Source organism: Salarias fasciatus, chromosome 18 (assembly GCF_902148845.1).
Source record: "Salarias fasciatus chromosome 18, fSalaFa1.1, whole genome shotgun sequence".
Lineage (NCBI taxonomy): Eukaryota > Metazoa > Chordata > Actinopteri > Blenniiformes > Blenniidae > Salarias > Salarias fasciatus.
The window spans coordinates 13,957,494-13,974,320 of record NC_043762.1 but is presented as its reverse complement, the minus strand read 5'-3'; the positions used below and the strand labels follow the sequence as shown (position 1 = coordinate 13,974,320).

Here is a 16,827-nt window from a genome sequence, read left to right as displayed (position 1 = left end):
TGAATTAGAGGACAGATAGGTTTTTTTTTAGCTTTAAAAAAAAAAAATCCAGTGTGAAAAGTATCTGATCATTAATACAACCCACAAAATGTGACACTCCTGTGATTTACATATTAATAATATTTGATTTTATAGATTTCTTATCACAAAATAAGTTTTCTTTGAAATATCACCTCAGTGGCTGAAAAGGGCTTGTTTATAACCTGGCTGGGAGCAGATTAATTTTTCAGGAACACCAACTGGCTGCAGATTTAGCGAAGACCCAGTTTGCACCCGTCTGAACCTGCGGCCCCTGTTTTACGACACGTCAGGGTTTCGCTCCATGCTGGTGGAAATATTGAAGAAAGAAGCATTGTGGGAGACAGGTGGACTGGGTGGATGTTACACGCAAAATGTGTAATGATCAGAGGAGTGGGTTGGGGTTTGAGCGCTGGGTGGGTGGGTGGGTGGGTGGTGGGGGGGGGGGGGTGCCTGAGTAGATGGGTGGTTTCATGGCTTGAGGGCTGATTGTGGGTGAGCGAGAGAGAGAGAGAGAGAGCGAGCAGGCCACCCAAGTGGCAGTCAGTCAGAAACCTGCGTGTGTTTGCCGCTGACCCCTACACATTAGCACAACACTTCCTCAATTTGTCTTCTGTGTTCTCCGGCCACAAATGAATATCCTCCCTCCCTCACTCCCTCCCTCCCTCACTCACTTCTTTTTTTTTTTCCACACACACTACCTTTCAAGATGCAGTCCCCCTCCACCACCTCCACCTCCACCTCCACACCAGCACCACCTCATCGCTAGCTCAAACATCTGAACACACACACACACACACACACACACACACACACACACACACACACACACACACACACACACACACAGATACACACAAACAGTCTCTGCAAGCTTGATACAACAGTTGCTCCGCCAACAAGAGTGTGTGTGTGCAGAAACAGATCCCATGTAAGGGATAACAACCTAAGTGACAGACACACACTAAGCCAGATATTGCCGCCCGTCACTGCCCCCCCCCCCCCCCCCCCCCCCCCCCCCACCCCCACCCCCACCTCCATCCCTACCCGGCTAATTAACTGAACATTGAGCGGGTGGCTGATTGGGATCACTCACATCTTTCGCAGTGAAATCGCAGTGAGAAGTGAAAAGACAGACCTGTTTTACGCCCCCAGATGCCTTTTCCCTTGTAATCTTATTAGTTGGAGTGTTTACAGCTGGAACTACAAACACATGTTTTTTTTTTTTCTGTTTCAAATTGCTGAAGCGAAACCATTTTTTTTACAGACCTAAATGTTCAAACAGGTCTCATCTTGGTGTAACTTTCTGGAAGTCTGTCCACTTATGTCAAATCTGCTTTTCTTTAACTTTCATGTCAGCAGCCTGTTAGAGCTTCTTGTTGGATTGATCGATCAATAAAGTTGCTAAATTTCAAATATACTGTTCGATGTTAATGAAAACTATTTAGTTCTTTAAAAGACAGAGGTACTTCTTTTTCTGAGCAAAAGCCGACACTTTATTATTATTTTTTTTTCGAATACTGGGTCAGGAAAAATAAAACATTCCGATACCACTTTGAATCCAGCCAGTGTGGCCGCGCCGTGTTTGCTCAAATAGCCATGCATATGCACGCTCACACTCGTGGGGCTCTGCGCCTTCATTTAAAGCTCCAGGTCTGCGTTTGCAGTACCACCTGCTAGCCGCGGCTGACAATGCCTCTGTTACAACCGCACAAACAAAGACTTAAAGAAAAGTGTGTTTCTGTGTCTCTGCCTGTGTTCTGTGTGTTTTTCCCCCAGAAAGGCAACCATTCATTACGATGACAAAGGGGTAAAGAAATGCATTATCATAATTAATCTTGTGTGAGACTGTGGGTGGCAGCTTCCACTCTGCTCGGAGACACACAGAGGTGCTCAATGCAACTTTCCGCCTTCTCACCACTATCTGGGAATCTTCTGTAATTAAAGACTCGGAAAGATGCAAAAACCTGTTACGGGCTTTTCCAAAAAATATGCAAGATAACTCTGTGATCTTCAACGACTAGATATTAAAGAAATTAAGTTTCAGTGCAAATCTTTGTGTTTGTCTAATCAAACCACACAAAGGCAGATATTTACTTTACTATTCATTTGGATCTGACCAGAAATGCGTTTATAATCATTCCCCCCTTCTTTTCCAGGGCACTTTGTGGTGAAATGTTGGTCTTTTATTAAGAGCTAGATGTGAAGTTGTGTTGCTTTGATGTGTTTTGCAGTATTGTAATTATTTTAAAATGACCCCACACGTAGAAAAAGTACACACAGAGTAAAATGAACGGTTAAAAACTATCATCATTACTTCAGCTCAATCATGTTCGGGCTGCTTAGTGATTATATCGTTTAAAAGAGTCTCTGTCTTTACTGCAGTCTGTGATCAAAAATCATTTCTTTTTGCTTTTTTTTAGCTTTGGAAAGTTATAACTTATTACTTTGAGAATCTTAAATCACATCATTACTGTGTAACTGCCACGTTTATTCATCAAATTCATCAAACATTAAGAAAGAATCTTTTTTCATTGCTATTATTATATGTTTATTGAACAGTCTATGTTCCCAGACACGTATTATAGAGGATTTAATTCCAAGTTAGACCATTAGTCCAAATGTGAAAGGACCTCTTCTTGAAATATTTCAACCCGACAGCTTGCATGGAGGATATTTTAAGAGATTATGCCTGAAATTTTCACAACGATAAGAATTAACATCATTATGGACCATTTCTGTATGACAAAAGCTGCAAAACTGACCAAAATTATCCATATTTCACTTTTTGCTGCTCAGAAATTCTCCAGATTTGATTTTTTTGAATGGAGTTTTGAGTTTGATGTTACAATTTGCTAGAAAATGATTGAAATGATATAATTTACCATTGACAATAGTGATCAGTCTGATTTACGTGGCACACGTGATTAAATGTGGTGTTATTCACCTCATATTTTCTCCAAATGTTCATATTTGTACTGGCAAGGCATCAGTGTGTTGCATTAATATCGAGGAAGAGATTTGTTGTGAAAGCAAAACGCGTCAGTGCTGGTGGTAATACGACCACAAGTCTGGTGCATTTCAGAATTTTTATTGTCGAAATCCTGCAGACTGATTTACCACACTGTCTGAGGTTTTTTTTTTTTTAGCAAGAAATATGCTGTAGAGGTTACCAAACGGATAATGTGACCTGTTTTAGATTTTCTATTGTGTGAAGGATCCACTTCCCTCAAACTCTTAAATTGTGTTTACATTTTTCAGCAGGGCCAAGTTTCCCTTTTATATTTTTAAAAGGTTAAATGTTTGCATCAGAGATGTTGTTACAGCTTCTTTTGGTGACTTTTTAACATCTGTGAGGTTACGCCGTCTCTTCCTCGCAGCCCTCCGCCGCCCTCCACCTATACTTATAGCTTGCGAGAGAAGAAGAAGAAATGCAGTCATGTGCAGTCTGAAAAACCTCTGTCTTCAAAAATAAACACTATCTGGACCCGAACGGCCGGCGTCTCCGCTGTTGTGAGACGGCTGAGTGCCAGAGCGGTTCCGTGGCTCTGCCTATAGCACATACAGAACCCCGGACGGACGGCCAGCCATGCATGGATGAACGGCTGGATGGATGGAGTCGCTGGGGAGAGATGAAATGGAGGAATGGAGATAGGGAGGAGGGGGCAGAGGGAGAGGGAAGAGCAGGACTAGAGTACCAGATGACGGAGAGAAAAGGAGAGAGGTGTTGGTTTGGAAAAAAAAGAAAGAAATCAGATAGAAATAGAGGAGAAGAGGAGATAAGAAATGAAGGGAGGATGAGTTAGGGATGATAAAGAGAGGAAACAGGAAGAGGGATCATGTGAGACAAAGGAGAGGTGAGGGCGGGAGAGAATGGGGGCTTGGGCGGGTTGTGTTTGGAGGCAGGGGAGGTGTGATGGCAGATATCTGCTCAGCGCATGGTCATCTCAGATGGTTTATTTATCCAAGGCCTCCAGACCAGGCCTCGGACCTCCCTGAGTTTGTTAGGCTTGAAGGGGCCCCCTACCACACAACCCAATTCCTCACATTCCACATTAGCTCCCATTTCCAGCTGCCTGTTTCCCTCTACCGCTCAGCCCGGCCCAGCCCAGTCCAGGAAAGCCGTGCCCAGTCCCGGCACGGCGGAGCAGCAGGCCGGCCGGTGCCAGCCTGCGAGCGCCGGCTCTCCTCTTAAACAGCACACACACTGTATCTACCAGCACCGCGGCACACTGAATATCCTGTTAACCTATATTTCAAGTCCGCAGATGTGCTGATACACCGTGGGAATCCTGTTTCATCAAGAAATTATGACGGTGGCTCTAAATCCTGACTGCTGTTTTACCACTTTAAGATGAGTAATGCTTCAACAGTTTGAGCAGGATGGACTCTACAGGGCTTCGCATGATGAAAGATGTCCTTCTAACACACAACTCTCTGTCCACATATATTTATTCACTGCAGGCAGTTCAATTTAAATAATTTATAGCATTTTATCTGGGTACGGTTTTCTGTTAAACTTCCCTCTGGGCTGCACGAACAGGAGGCAGACAGAATCAAAAAATCCAGCTTGCTGAATTTCCACAGTTTCTGAGCACATCCTCATTATTATTTACCCAAATCATTCAATGTCATTCATGTGTGCCTGTAATAACTAAAAGACATTTAACCCTTCATTGGGGATCCTTCCAAACAAGAATTCTAAGTTATTGAATATATGCTAACATGCTTGAAAAAAAAAAGAGTTTGAGTTTGATTTCGGTTGATATTTTGTATTGAGGGCTGAGCTGGATTGGTTGGAGTTGCTAGTATAATATAAACTGAATTCAACTGATTCAAGCATGCAGTATTTTCCAAAGCTCAAACATCGTGTCTATCCTCAACATATCTCCAAAATCTTCTGCTTCGCCATGTGGGCTTTAACATGTGTGGCGTTGATGATGGACACAGCAGCTCATTCAGCCTGCACCCACTTGACTGCCTCGACCCAGATGAGCTGATAGCCGCCGCCACTTACGCTGAAACTGCTTTGCTTTAGCTTCAAATTGTTTTACAGTCACCCCAAAGGGGCCTCAGATTAACACTAGCCACCTGACAAATGTTCCGGCACAGGTGGGTGTTTAGGCAGAGTGTAATCTGGTTAAGTGTTTGTTCTTCACCCCCATGCAGTCATGAGTGGGGGCAGCGAGGGGCAAACCACCAAGACTCCACCAAAACCTTTTTTTTTTCAAGATTTCTCTCTTTTTCTTTCGCCAAAACTACTTTCTGAACTCATGAAATCATGCATGACGACAAGACATGGAAACTTTCCAAAAAGTCTGGGTGTGAGATAAGGCCGCCACCCTTGAGCCAGGCAGTGCCAAGGTGTTGATGAAAAAGATGCACATGTAGAGTAATTTCCCTCCCTGTCTTTTTTTTTTCTTCTTCTTCTTCTTCTTCTTCTTCTTTCCTGGATCATTTTACGGGAGTGAGAGGTTGTATTTTCTGGGGTGTAAGAAGGCCTATCAACCCACTTTTAGAAGCTTTTGGCCGCAAGAGGTGAGGTTACAGCTGTTAGTGCTAAAAACCCCACACACACACACACACTCTCACAGCTGCTTATAACAGACTGCTCTCACAGCAAAGACCTGAGAGGGTAGAAATGTCATCTTTGGGTGTTCTGTAACAAATGTGAGGCTCAGAAACCTCCTCCAACACGAGATGCCCTGGTGTGATAAGAAAAAAAGTGTTGAAAGATCTGCAATTCCCACATAACACACACACAAAAAAAAGAGAGAGAGAGAAGAATCACATGTTTACATTCTTGGCTGAAAAGCTGAATTAACTTTTCTTCTTCTTTCTTTCTCTCGCCGATCGGGCCGTTGATGAAACAGTAAAAAAAAAAGAAAAAAAAAAAAAAAAGCAGAAAACTGTTGACTGTTTTATCAATAGATGGCATGTGCGATTGCTGCTTCGGGGGCCAGGCCGCTGGGAATAATGTTCAGAGAAGCAAGTGTGCGCGTGTGCGCCGGTGCGTGCGTCCTTGCACGCCTGTGCGTGCGTGCGCGGCTGTGCAGAGTTTATTGAAAGAGTTCTTCTCTCCCTCCTCCTCCTCCTCCTCCTCCTCCTCCTCCTCCCTGCAGCCCGGCAGCGGCAGCCTGGGTGGTCCCCCTCTCTCTCCACTTTGGTGAGCTGTTGCTTAGCAGCTAATAATAGGCGATGTTTGCAAAGTAATTTGCCTCTTCCTTGGCCAATGGGAGCCGGAGCACTTTTCCATCAAACCTCCCTTTTCAGGATCTGCCGAGAGGCGAACTTCTCTAAATGTTACCGCTACAGGATCGGAGTTAGACTTGACACGGACGGCTCAGACTCAGGCTACTACTACTACTACTACTACTACTACTACAGCTCCTACCAGCTCCGCCGCCTCCGCCGCTCCAGCTACCGCTCCTCTCGTTTCAAACAACTATCGGGACGAATGAAGACTGAAGGATCTTTACGGATTTCGGCGCATAATGTTGGGATGGAGTTTGGAGACTTGCCTGGCTCGGAGGAAGACTAGAAACGCTTCTTGTGCTCGGTCGCCGGCGGTGCTGCTGGATGCGCTCCGCGTCTATGTTGGATTATTGTTCGTGAACTCGCACCGTTTCCGCGCCGCCTCGCACCCTCTCTTCTTTGGACTATGGCCTCGGATCGCGGGGTCCCGGGGGCCGGCGTCTTTGGAGATTTACCCCCGAGTTATGCGCGCTCGCAGCCGCCCGCGAACCCGGACCTGCTGCGGAGACCCAGCTACTGCCACGCCGCTTTCGCACTTAAACAGATCTCAAAGGTGATCCGGCGCCAGCGAAACGTGCTGCTTGTATGTGTGTTCACCCAGAGCAGACAGGGGTCCGGGGACCACCGGGGCTCGGACACCGAGACCAGGATTAGTGTTGAACAGAAAGCAGAAACTGTCACCGGAGGTCCGGGTCTGGTTGTGGTCCTCCCGGTTCTCGTGTCATTTCGGAAACGATCCGGAGCGAAGCGATAACAGCAGAACAGTAGTCCTCTTATTTAACTTTTTTTTATATTATTATTATTATTTACCTTCTCATTCATTTGTGTTGTTATAAAGCGACCGTGAGGGTTTGTGCTCGTGCGTGTTTTTTTGGCTTTGTGCAGCCAGCGGAGAGCGCACTGGCCCGGGGTCTGTTTGGAAATGCGGTGGGTCCTGTAAAGGAATTCACTGATTGAGTTTGATCTGACAAAGCATCTTTGGACCGCCCGGATGCTTGGACGTGTTTCAGCACTGCTGAGAGAAACCACAACACCAGAGCAATGGCTTCTGCAGCAGTGACATTTGTAACTCCGGGGACCTGTGTGGTTAACGCTGAACTAAATGTGGGAGAGGAACTCTCAGATAATCAACACGCGGACCCGTGAAAGTAGTTTTCTTCACTGTTTGAATCGTAATACATCCCGATAAAGCAAAATACCATTGCAGCCATAATTTCAAAAGAAATGCAGATTTTAATAAGACTGTACTGACACTTGTGTAATTCAGTCAAGATTAAGGCGTTAAATTCAGCTCTATCCAAAGTTGTGCTTGCTCAAATGTAGTCTTCTTCGTTTCTCTGAGCTTTGAGGTGAAACCCCCTGGAACCTGTCAGCTGAAACATAAGCTGACTCTGGATCCAATAGTCCCAAAACTGGACCATCTAAACCTTGAATGAGTTGTGATCTGAAACCAGGTTTTGTTTGTGCTTGAAATATAATCATCAAAAAGTGTTCTCTTGATTCCTACCCCCTGAAATTGTTCACATCAAGACATGCAACGTGTCATCGTAGACGTTTCTGTGATCATACATAATCAATAGATCAGTACCGATGATGATGATAATAACGCTGCTGTCATTTTCTCACCCTCCCTCCTGCTTCAAATCCAGGGTAAGGCGGTAGGGCAGAAGGCTCCTCTGTGGATCCGGGCAAGGTTCCAGGCCTTCCTGTTCTCTCTGGGCTGCCACATCCAGAGGCACTGTGGGAAGGTCCTCTTTATTGGACTCTTAGTATTCGGGGCTCTGTCTGTGGGACTTCGGGTGGCAGCCATTGAAACAAACATCGAACAACTATGGGTGGAAGGTGAGTTTGAGACGTCTCCTATTTGACGAAAGCGTGTGACTGAGATGTGTGTGCGAAGGTGTTACTGCTGTTTTTCTGGCTCATTTCTGGACTTTTGGTTTAAAGACGGGCAACCTGCATGCCTTTGCCTTTGGGTTCGACTGGAGTTTGAATGACAATAGTGGCTGGAGGATTCAGGGTGGTCATGTTAGTGTCATCTATGTGCCATGGGAGGGCACTAGGTGTTCAGTGACTGACAGACCGGCTTGTCCGCTCAAAATCTTGACGAGAGAGGCAATAAAAGCCGAGGATTTGTGGGAAGCTGCTTTGGATGTTTTCATTTTAGGATGTTTAAAATTAGAATTAGGGCACCTTCACAGTTTTCCAGTTGGAATCCACGTTTGAGATAACTGTTAAAAAACTGGTTCCAACATTGTTTTTTGATTCTTACTGACTTCAGATCTTATCTTCAACCTGCTAAGAAACATCTGTGATTTGCACATTTATTTGAGTTCCTCCAAGGACAACTGAAACGAAGAAACATGTTTCAAACATGAGAATTAAAGTCAAACTTGAATATATATTGCTACACTGACTTTAGAAACTCTCAGCTTCCTTTCTTGCATCTTCTTGTTCACCATTGTAGGTGGATTTGTGGTGTATGTTGCAATAATTTGTGTTGATGTGTGTGATTTTCTGAAGAAATCCCAAGAAAGCCATTTCTGACACTCCCTCTCCTGCTTCTGTCACACACATTTACTCCTGTCTGATTTTGTGACGCCTCCACATCACCGCCTCGTATGACAGCGCACGCCGTCTCCTCTCTCTCCCTACTTGTTTTAGATTTTTTTTTCTGTGGGTTATCTGTACACTTTCGGGGGCAGAGGCAGCTTTATTTGGTTTTTCACACTGGCCGAATTCCTTTTAAACCCCCAGGCTTTCAGTGCCGGGGCTGATCCCCGCAGCAGATGGACTGTGTGAATGGTTAGCCATCTTTGAGGGCTCTGACCCCTCCCCCCCTCGGCTCCCTGTGTGGTCCCTAACTATTCTTGGATTCCATTCAACAAGAGGCAAGCAGGCAGGCAGGCAGGCAAGCAGGCACCACCTCCCCACCCCCTCCCTCCCTCCCTCCCTCCTTCTCCCCTCCCCACAAGAAGAAAAAATATAAGTGAATGCAGCTGAAGTTTACCCACCTGTTTTGCACGCTCTAAAAGCGCCACAGCAGTTGGTGAATATAAACAGACTCTATAGGGTTTTTTAAGCCCACCATGTCACCGGAGGACAGGAACAGGCGGCTCCCGCAGGACCTGTGTGGAGGTGTCGGAGGAATCCCACTCTGCTGGTGTCGGGAGAAGTGCTGGGAGGCAAGGAGTCAAATCTATCAAGGCACAGTCATTAAAAAAAAAAAAAAAAAAAAAAAAACATCTCCATAAGTGACGACACTCATATTATTAGCTCAGGATTGGGAGGAAAACGCAGTTCTTCAGTTCTCAGCAAAAACAAGGGACAGGAGCTCACATTTCCACTGTGTCCTTTTCTTTGGTTTCATTCTGGTTAGTGTATAAGCTTTAGGATTACCTCTTGAGCTAATTGGCCAAGCCATCTCTTAAAGGAGATGTTTAGATGTTTGTGTGCCAGTTGTTTTGCTGCGGGATTCAGAGAATTGAACCGGAGGGTGGGTGGGGGGGTGAAAAGGAATGCTGTGCCTTTAAGAGGCCGTGGCCATGTTTCTAAAGTTTCTGCCTGCCTTGTTTCCACCAATAGCCCATTGACAAAGCTGCTAGGGCCTCAATGGAGAGTAAAGTGGTTCGGTAACAAGGAGAGGTTAGTTCTCCCTGTCTTTCTCTCTCTCACACACAAATACACACTCACACGCACGCACACGCATACACACAGAACCAGCCGGAGTACAAGGAGCAGGAATTATATGCTCACTAAAAACACAGCTGATTTCATATTGAAGGGATTTAAAATAAAACCTCACGTCAGTCCCCAGGATTTATTTCACTGATTTTATCTCTGTGCTGTATAACTTGAAATATATTTCACGTGTTGTGCGAGCATGCAAGTTTCCTTTTCGACGTAACTCATCCAGATTACAGCATAAACAAAAGTTTTTTCCACTTGACTCCTAATTTGTTCGGGGAAAAAAGCTGCCAATTGACACCGTATGTGTTAACACATTGCCTCAAAGCTGCACGTCAACGCATGCGCGCGCGCGCGCGCGTGTGTGTGTGTGTGTGTGAATGTGTTAAGAGCATATGCTTCCCATCATATATTCATACTAGAAGCTGCCCCTGGTGTTTTCACACATACACAAACACACACTTGTCATCTTTGTCACCTTCAGCGCGCACAGCCCGCTTGGTCTGAAGTTCCTGAGTGTGTTCCCGTCTGTCTGCTTTGTGTGTGTGTGTGTGTGTGTGTGTTTATATTTCTACCTGTCTGTCTGCCTGCTCTGTGAAGTCAGGCCACCAGGGCTTTTTTAATTGCTTCCTCCCTCCTACAAGACCAAAACACCGTGAAGCAGAGCACAGCAGTGAAGTCAGTGTCTAGAAACACAGAGGAGGAGTGGAAAATTTTGCTTTTTTTTTTGTGTGTGTGTATGTATGTGTGTGTGCGCATTCCTTTCTAAGCAAACATACCTCCGTAATCTGTCTTCATTCATATATCATTTTACTCAAAGATTCTTGTGCGTTTGTAATGTGAATGAGCAGTTTAGGATCATCAGTCCCCACACCTGTGTAGGTGAGAATAAAAGACACAGTATCGGGGTATTTAGTCTGACAAGGGGATTAAGAACTATTTCAGGCTTTCCAAGAGAGATTGTCAGACACAGATCGCCCATCAAATTACCTCCTTGGTTCTGGTTGAACGTAGCCTGTGGGATGACACTAGATATATTAAGACTGTGCAGGCAGGTGTGTTGCAGGTGTGTTTTTAAATCAAACACAACTTGTGCAATCTGAGATCTGCGGGGTTTCTGTAAAGTTTACACACTGGCCAATGTTATACTTTCCTATAGTGGCTGTTTATCTTGCGCGCATGTGAGAGCGTGACTCAATCTGCATTGTCCACAAACAGAAAAAAAGGAAAGATAATAAAACCTGAGGTGCAGGAAGAAAACAGGGATGAGGGGGGCAACTACGGGGGGGTGACTGGGGCAGGAACAGAGTGGAGGGTTTATGGCTTACTCACACTTTATTTGTTGTTTGTTTTCCTGTCTCACTTGAACAAACATCTAGTGTGAGGCTGTCTCGTACACAAGTTTATTTCACCCTAAAATTTTGTGGGAGAAACAGTTTTTATGACAGCAATTCCTTTCGTGAACATGAAATATTGACTCAAATATGCGACGCTCATGATTTCGTGTTTGCACGGTGGTTTGGGCAGTTCTTTAAATTTGTGCTTAAATTCCGCTGGAACTCAGATTATTCACTGTTTTCATTTAAAAAAGATGGGAAAAAAAGAATTTTCCTCCCCTTTAAAGTGGCCATGTTCGTTCGGATATTAACTAAACGCCTCTTTCTTGGCAAAGTTTGGGTGAGCCTTGACATACATGTACACAGACTCAAGCTGTCCAAATATGAGTGGAGTGAGACCGGGCTTGTCTGGGCTGCAGTCGCACCATATGTTTCAATAAAAAGCCCCATGTAGAGGGAACGCGGTAAAGAGTCTGCTTTGTGCATGTGATACTGTACAATCATACAGAATATGAAGAGACAAAGAAATAACTTGATTAAATGAGTGAGAAAAAGTTCTGCTTGAGAGAAATAAAAAAACACCTCAGAGTTTGCGCAAATGAGCACACGTGGACATTTGGGTGTTTGGAGCAGTTTCTCTAAACAAACCTCAGCGCGGCGCAGCAGGTAAATGCTATAATTCATTGGAGCGCACACAGCTCCCCAGTTCAGACAGAGAAAGGGAGCTCTATGAGGCATTATTGGAGGTGAATAGTGCGCGGTGGTGCCCCAGCTAGATAAATAAACTCCCAGCGTTCAGGGCCCAGGACCTCACTGGTAGAGAGAACAAACAAGACCAGAGTCAACCTGGGTCACTTCTAAATGTTTATTTCACCCCCATCCCTCCATCCTTCAGTCCAAGTCTACATCATTCCATCCCCTCTCTCTCTCTCTCTCTCTCTCTCTCTCTCTGTATCCCCCTCAACACACACACGCTCTTCAACAGACAGACCAAGACCACCCCCCAACAAATAAACACACTCTGAGCAGCTACAGATACATGTGCATATGACAGACACATGGCTTTGGCTTTGGCTTCAGCGATGCGGGAGACGCGAGGACCGTGCTCTGCCTCTCCTTTTAAAGTATGATTTCTGTTTTTCACGTATTTAATGAGAATCACACATGCACGCTGCATTGACTTGCTGTGGCGGCCGATGTAAAAGGCAGCAGCCAAATAGACACATTTACAGTCATTACATATCTTCAAACTGGCATTTCGGTGCCAAGGCATTTATCAAAACAGGCTTTCAGCCTGTTTGCTACAGTGAATGTAGGATCTTCCCGAAAGGCTTCAATGCAACTGAAAATGGGATAATAAAAACTCAATCAGTATAGTGTGGCACCCTTTCTCCTCTCATTGAGGAGCAACCTTTGTCTCCCAGCCTGGCAAAATAAAGCGACACCAGTCACCTTAGAGTTTGCACCATTTGCCTCTGCCTTTACACCATGAAAGTAAAAAAAAAAAAAAAAAAAAAAAAGGAAAGGGAGATGGAGATGAAGAGAGAGACTGAACATTTTCTTCGTACTTGGGAGGGGGGGAAAAAAAAAGAAATGCTTCTTGGACTCAATAAATTCATTTCTCATCTGAATGAGACCAGCAACGTGGAAAAATTTTGCTTTTCAGGCAGGGATGAATGTATGTTTCAACCACACATTAAGCAGTATTAGCGGTCAGTGGAGTGTCTAATGTGACTATTTTTCACAGTGGCCAACACTGCCCATGATTAGCATAATTAGCAGAGGCAAGCCTATACATATGGAAATAGAAACTGCCTAAATGCCAACCCTGGTGGAAATTTATGTGTGGTGGCTAACACCACTGGCACATCTGAAAAGAATGTAAGTGAAACTGATTTTTCATGTTGTTTTTTTTGCAGTTTTATACAGTTTTCACGGTGCCATCTCGGAGTGGCTGTTACTCCGCGATAGCGGAGGTGCAGGGTTCAAACACACCGATGCCGATGGTTCTGTTTTCCTGCACTGACAGGGAATTATTTCCCATAATTATACAGTCTCAATAAACAGATACACTGTATTTCTATAGGTAAGATAGTGAAGTGCCAGCTCCTCTTTCTTGTCCCCTGCATCAACCCTCCCACAGCCGAGTCTGGCATTGTTTTACAGGCTGGGAAAGTTTTGGTCCATTTGCTTTTGTTGTGAAAAAAGAAAAGTTCCTCTTTATTTTATTCTCCTGTTTGTTGGGAAACATCTGAAAGAAATTGAAGGGTTGAATGACAAAAGGGTCTGCATTCAGTCTGGAGCAGCGCTGAAGGCTTGTATGGAGGAATGGCCCATCTGCTGGGGGGCAGCCCGCTTTACGCGGTGCCCTGGCTCGGGAATGCCATAGGGCAGGGCTGGGCTGAGGACCCAGAGTGGGGCATAGTAGTCTTGATTCTGGAGGGTCCACATCTGACAAAAGGTTGTTTTTTTTTTTTTTGTTTTGGTTTTTTTTTTGTTTTTTTTTTTTTTAACGGGTACCAAGCCAAGAGAATGAATTTCCCATTTAGCGCCTGTGTTGAAAATCAAAAGAACTAAAGGATCTTTATGGTGAATAAAATGGTTGAGAGAATAAAATAAATGGTCGATGGAAGATCCCAGCCAAGACGCAGTTCTGCTTTTCCTATTATTGGTATTTCACGACGGTCAAACCCAATAAAAATCCCCTTTTTGTGAGAATCAGCTTTAGATTTTATCTCATGTTTTCAAGCTGCTTAAATCAGCAAAGAAAAGAAAAAAAAAACAGCCCGTGCACTGCGCAGCATAGCAAGTAAAAGCATACATGTCACTTTCAGCCCTCTTCGTCTTGAGTCTTCCTCCATAGCAGCGTGGGGCCTTTCAGAGGCCCCCTAATCCAGCTAATCTACCACACTGAACTTTGAAGGCGGCCTGGTCTGACCTAGTGTGGCCTGGGACTGGGACTAGGCCTGTAAACTACCAAGACAGGGTAGAATAGAATAGAAATATATCTCTTTATTAGTGGTCTTGGCTTGTTGTCGCTCAGATGCTAGAAGCCACACATATTTCATTGATTTAATGGATTTGCATTTTGGGGACAGAGGGTCAGACGGGGAGGAAATGTCTCAGATTGGTGGAGACAGGGTGCTGTGTTCACACCGGTGTACGCAATCCCAGCCGTACACACTTACAGGTAAACTTAGACACTGATCTATGCAAACATATTTATACAAGCATGGCCATGCGTGTCATGACATTTTCTCATGCTGTCCACTTTCCTCTAGTTAAAATGTTAAATACGTTCCATCAAAACAGAGCCCAGTTTAAGGTGATTTACATTACATTTGTGATCGCGTTCCCAAGCAAACTCTAATATTTCGTGTTTGAGAATTGCTCATGTAATAAAGCTGCCAGCCACCGGAGTGTTAAAACCCCCAAAGTTTCCACACTCAAAGGCGCTTTCTTCCTTGGGTGGGAAAAATTTCCGGGAACTGTCTCTTTAAGGCTGTGCGGCGCACAGGCGATGTGGAGGGAGAGGGTGGCGGAGGCGACCGAAAAACGAGTCAGAAAGAGTGTCAGGAAGAGGAAAAGAGCAAGAAAAAAAGGAGAAGATAGAGCAAGGAGACGGAGAGAGAGGTAGAAAAAGGGAGCTTCCTTCTGGAGAGAGAGCCGTCAAGTGAACAGGAGAAGTGAGCCAGAGTGGTTGTGAAGCCTGGAGTTGGGTTGTTGGGGCCGGACCAGGGGTTGAGGAGAGAGGCGAGAGAGAGAGAGAGAGAGGAGAGTGAGGACCGGCTGCCTGGGTGGTCCAGATGGGAGGAACGAGACACAAATAGCTATAATTTACTTCAGGAGGCCTGTAATTACAGAGCCAGAGTCTCTCCGAGCCACCCAGTTCCTGTTGGGATCAAAACCCCACGCTGCAGAGGTTAACATACGAAATGTCAAAAAAGGTTTAACAGATGTCAAAGAGGTCCAGAAACGGAAAGGGCTCCATTTTGTAGTAGTCTTTTTTGATTGGAAATCTGTGTGAGAAGGAAAGTAAGTGGTGTCGAGGGGAACTGTACCTGTAATCACTGTTTTAACACCAAGTCTGATTCTTTTTCCACGTGAAGGTGATTTTCTCAGCCTGAACAGTCTCTAACAGTCCTGATGAAATCCCTCACTGTATGTGGGGGTCTGATTTTTGAAATAAAAGTTTTATTTATACATTAACATCCATTTTCTGCATGTCCAGATGTGTCATACAATAACATTTCTTTATGGTGCGCTCAGCCAGACACCGATGACTGCAAATAAACATGGCGACCTGATATTCTCAAGCCTCTGTGAATGTAATTAAAGCCTTGAAAGCAAAGTCTAGAAATATTGGACTGTGTCTCCAAGGCCCAGAGTTCTAACCTGATCTCACACTTTCGCGGCGTAGGCTCAATAGTTTGTTTTTTCTGTTCTCCCCATCAATTATAGGAGCCTGTTCCAGACTGGGGGAGGTGCAGTGAGAGAGAGAGAGAGAGAGAGAGAGAGAGAGAGAGAGAGAGAGAGAGAGAGAGAGAGAGTGAGAGGGGTTAAATGAAGCAGAGCAATAGATGCTTAGAGAGGTGAAACTGGGACTGATTGCAGTGCAGCAAAAGAGTGATGAAAATCTGAATTAAGAAGGTGGTCGCCCTTGTTTTCAAACTCACTCTACCTCCCCGCTTTCTCCCTCCCCCTTCTATCTCTCTCTCTCTCTCTCTCTCTCTCTCTCTCTCTCTGGGGTTGTCATGTAGTGGGACAGCGAGAGGGGCAGACGGCCCTCTGTGATCCAGCGCGGCATGTTTCATGTCCACTTGGCACAGGCACAGATCCCCCCGGCTGGCAAACTCTTTTCAGGGCAACCTCCTGTAATTAGGGGACTGGGGTCTACCACATAGCACAACATAGCTCTCTCCCTCTCCCTCTCTCTCTCTCTCTCTCTCTTTTTTTTTTTCATCCTCTTTCTGTTTTTCTGCTTTTCACCACCTCCATCATCTACATTTCTTCCTCTACAGATATATTAATATATTCATGTTCTTTCTCCTCAAAGCACTATAAAGTTTATCAGTCATCTGTTGTGTTTTATCTCTTCTCTTCTCTTCTCTTCTCTTCTCTTCTCTTCTCTTCTCTTCTCTTCTCTTCTCTTCTCTTCTCTTCTCTTCTCTTCTCTTCTCTTCCCTGGACTTGGTTTCAGGGTGGACACTGTAACTAAAGATGAAGGGAAAACCCAGTGCATGATCCTTTTTAATAAGTTCAAACCATTGCTGGTACGTATCTCCTGCCCCGTGCAAAGCGGTGGAGGGTTTTTGGGGCATCAGGAAGCTGGTTTTGCTAACTAACAGGGCACATCTGTTTCACAGAAGGAGCCAATGAGAAGCAGTATTACTCATTTCTCTTGGCCAGACACGGGCTTGTGTGAAGTGCCTTCAAAACCAACACTGGCGAAGGCCAAGGGCGTTGGTCAACGTACAGTGTGCGTGTGTGTTCTTGTGTATGTGCATATGTGAGCACAAAACCTGCCGTG

The 16,827-nt window shown here is 44.9% G+C and overlaps 1 protein-coding gene across 1 annotated transcript in view; it reads left to right on the top strand.

The window, feature by feature from the left end:
* The first annotated feature begins 6,651 nt into the window (after positions 1–6,651).
* ptch2 (patched 2) overlaps positions 6,652–16,827 on the top strand; it is a 28,174-nt gene continuing 17,998 nt past the window's right edge. Inside the window, 2 exon segments of the mRNA XM_030114843.1 lie at positions 6,652–6,826; positions 7,923–8,115. Coding sequence (XP_029970703.1) covers positions 6,680–6,826; positions 7,923–8,115 — 340 coding nt within the window. The 5' untranslated portion in view covers positions 6,652–6,679.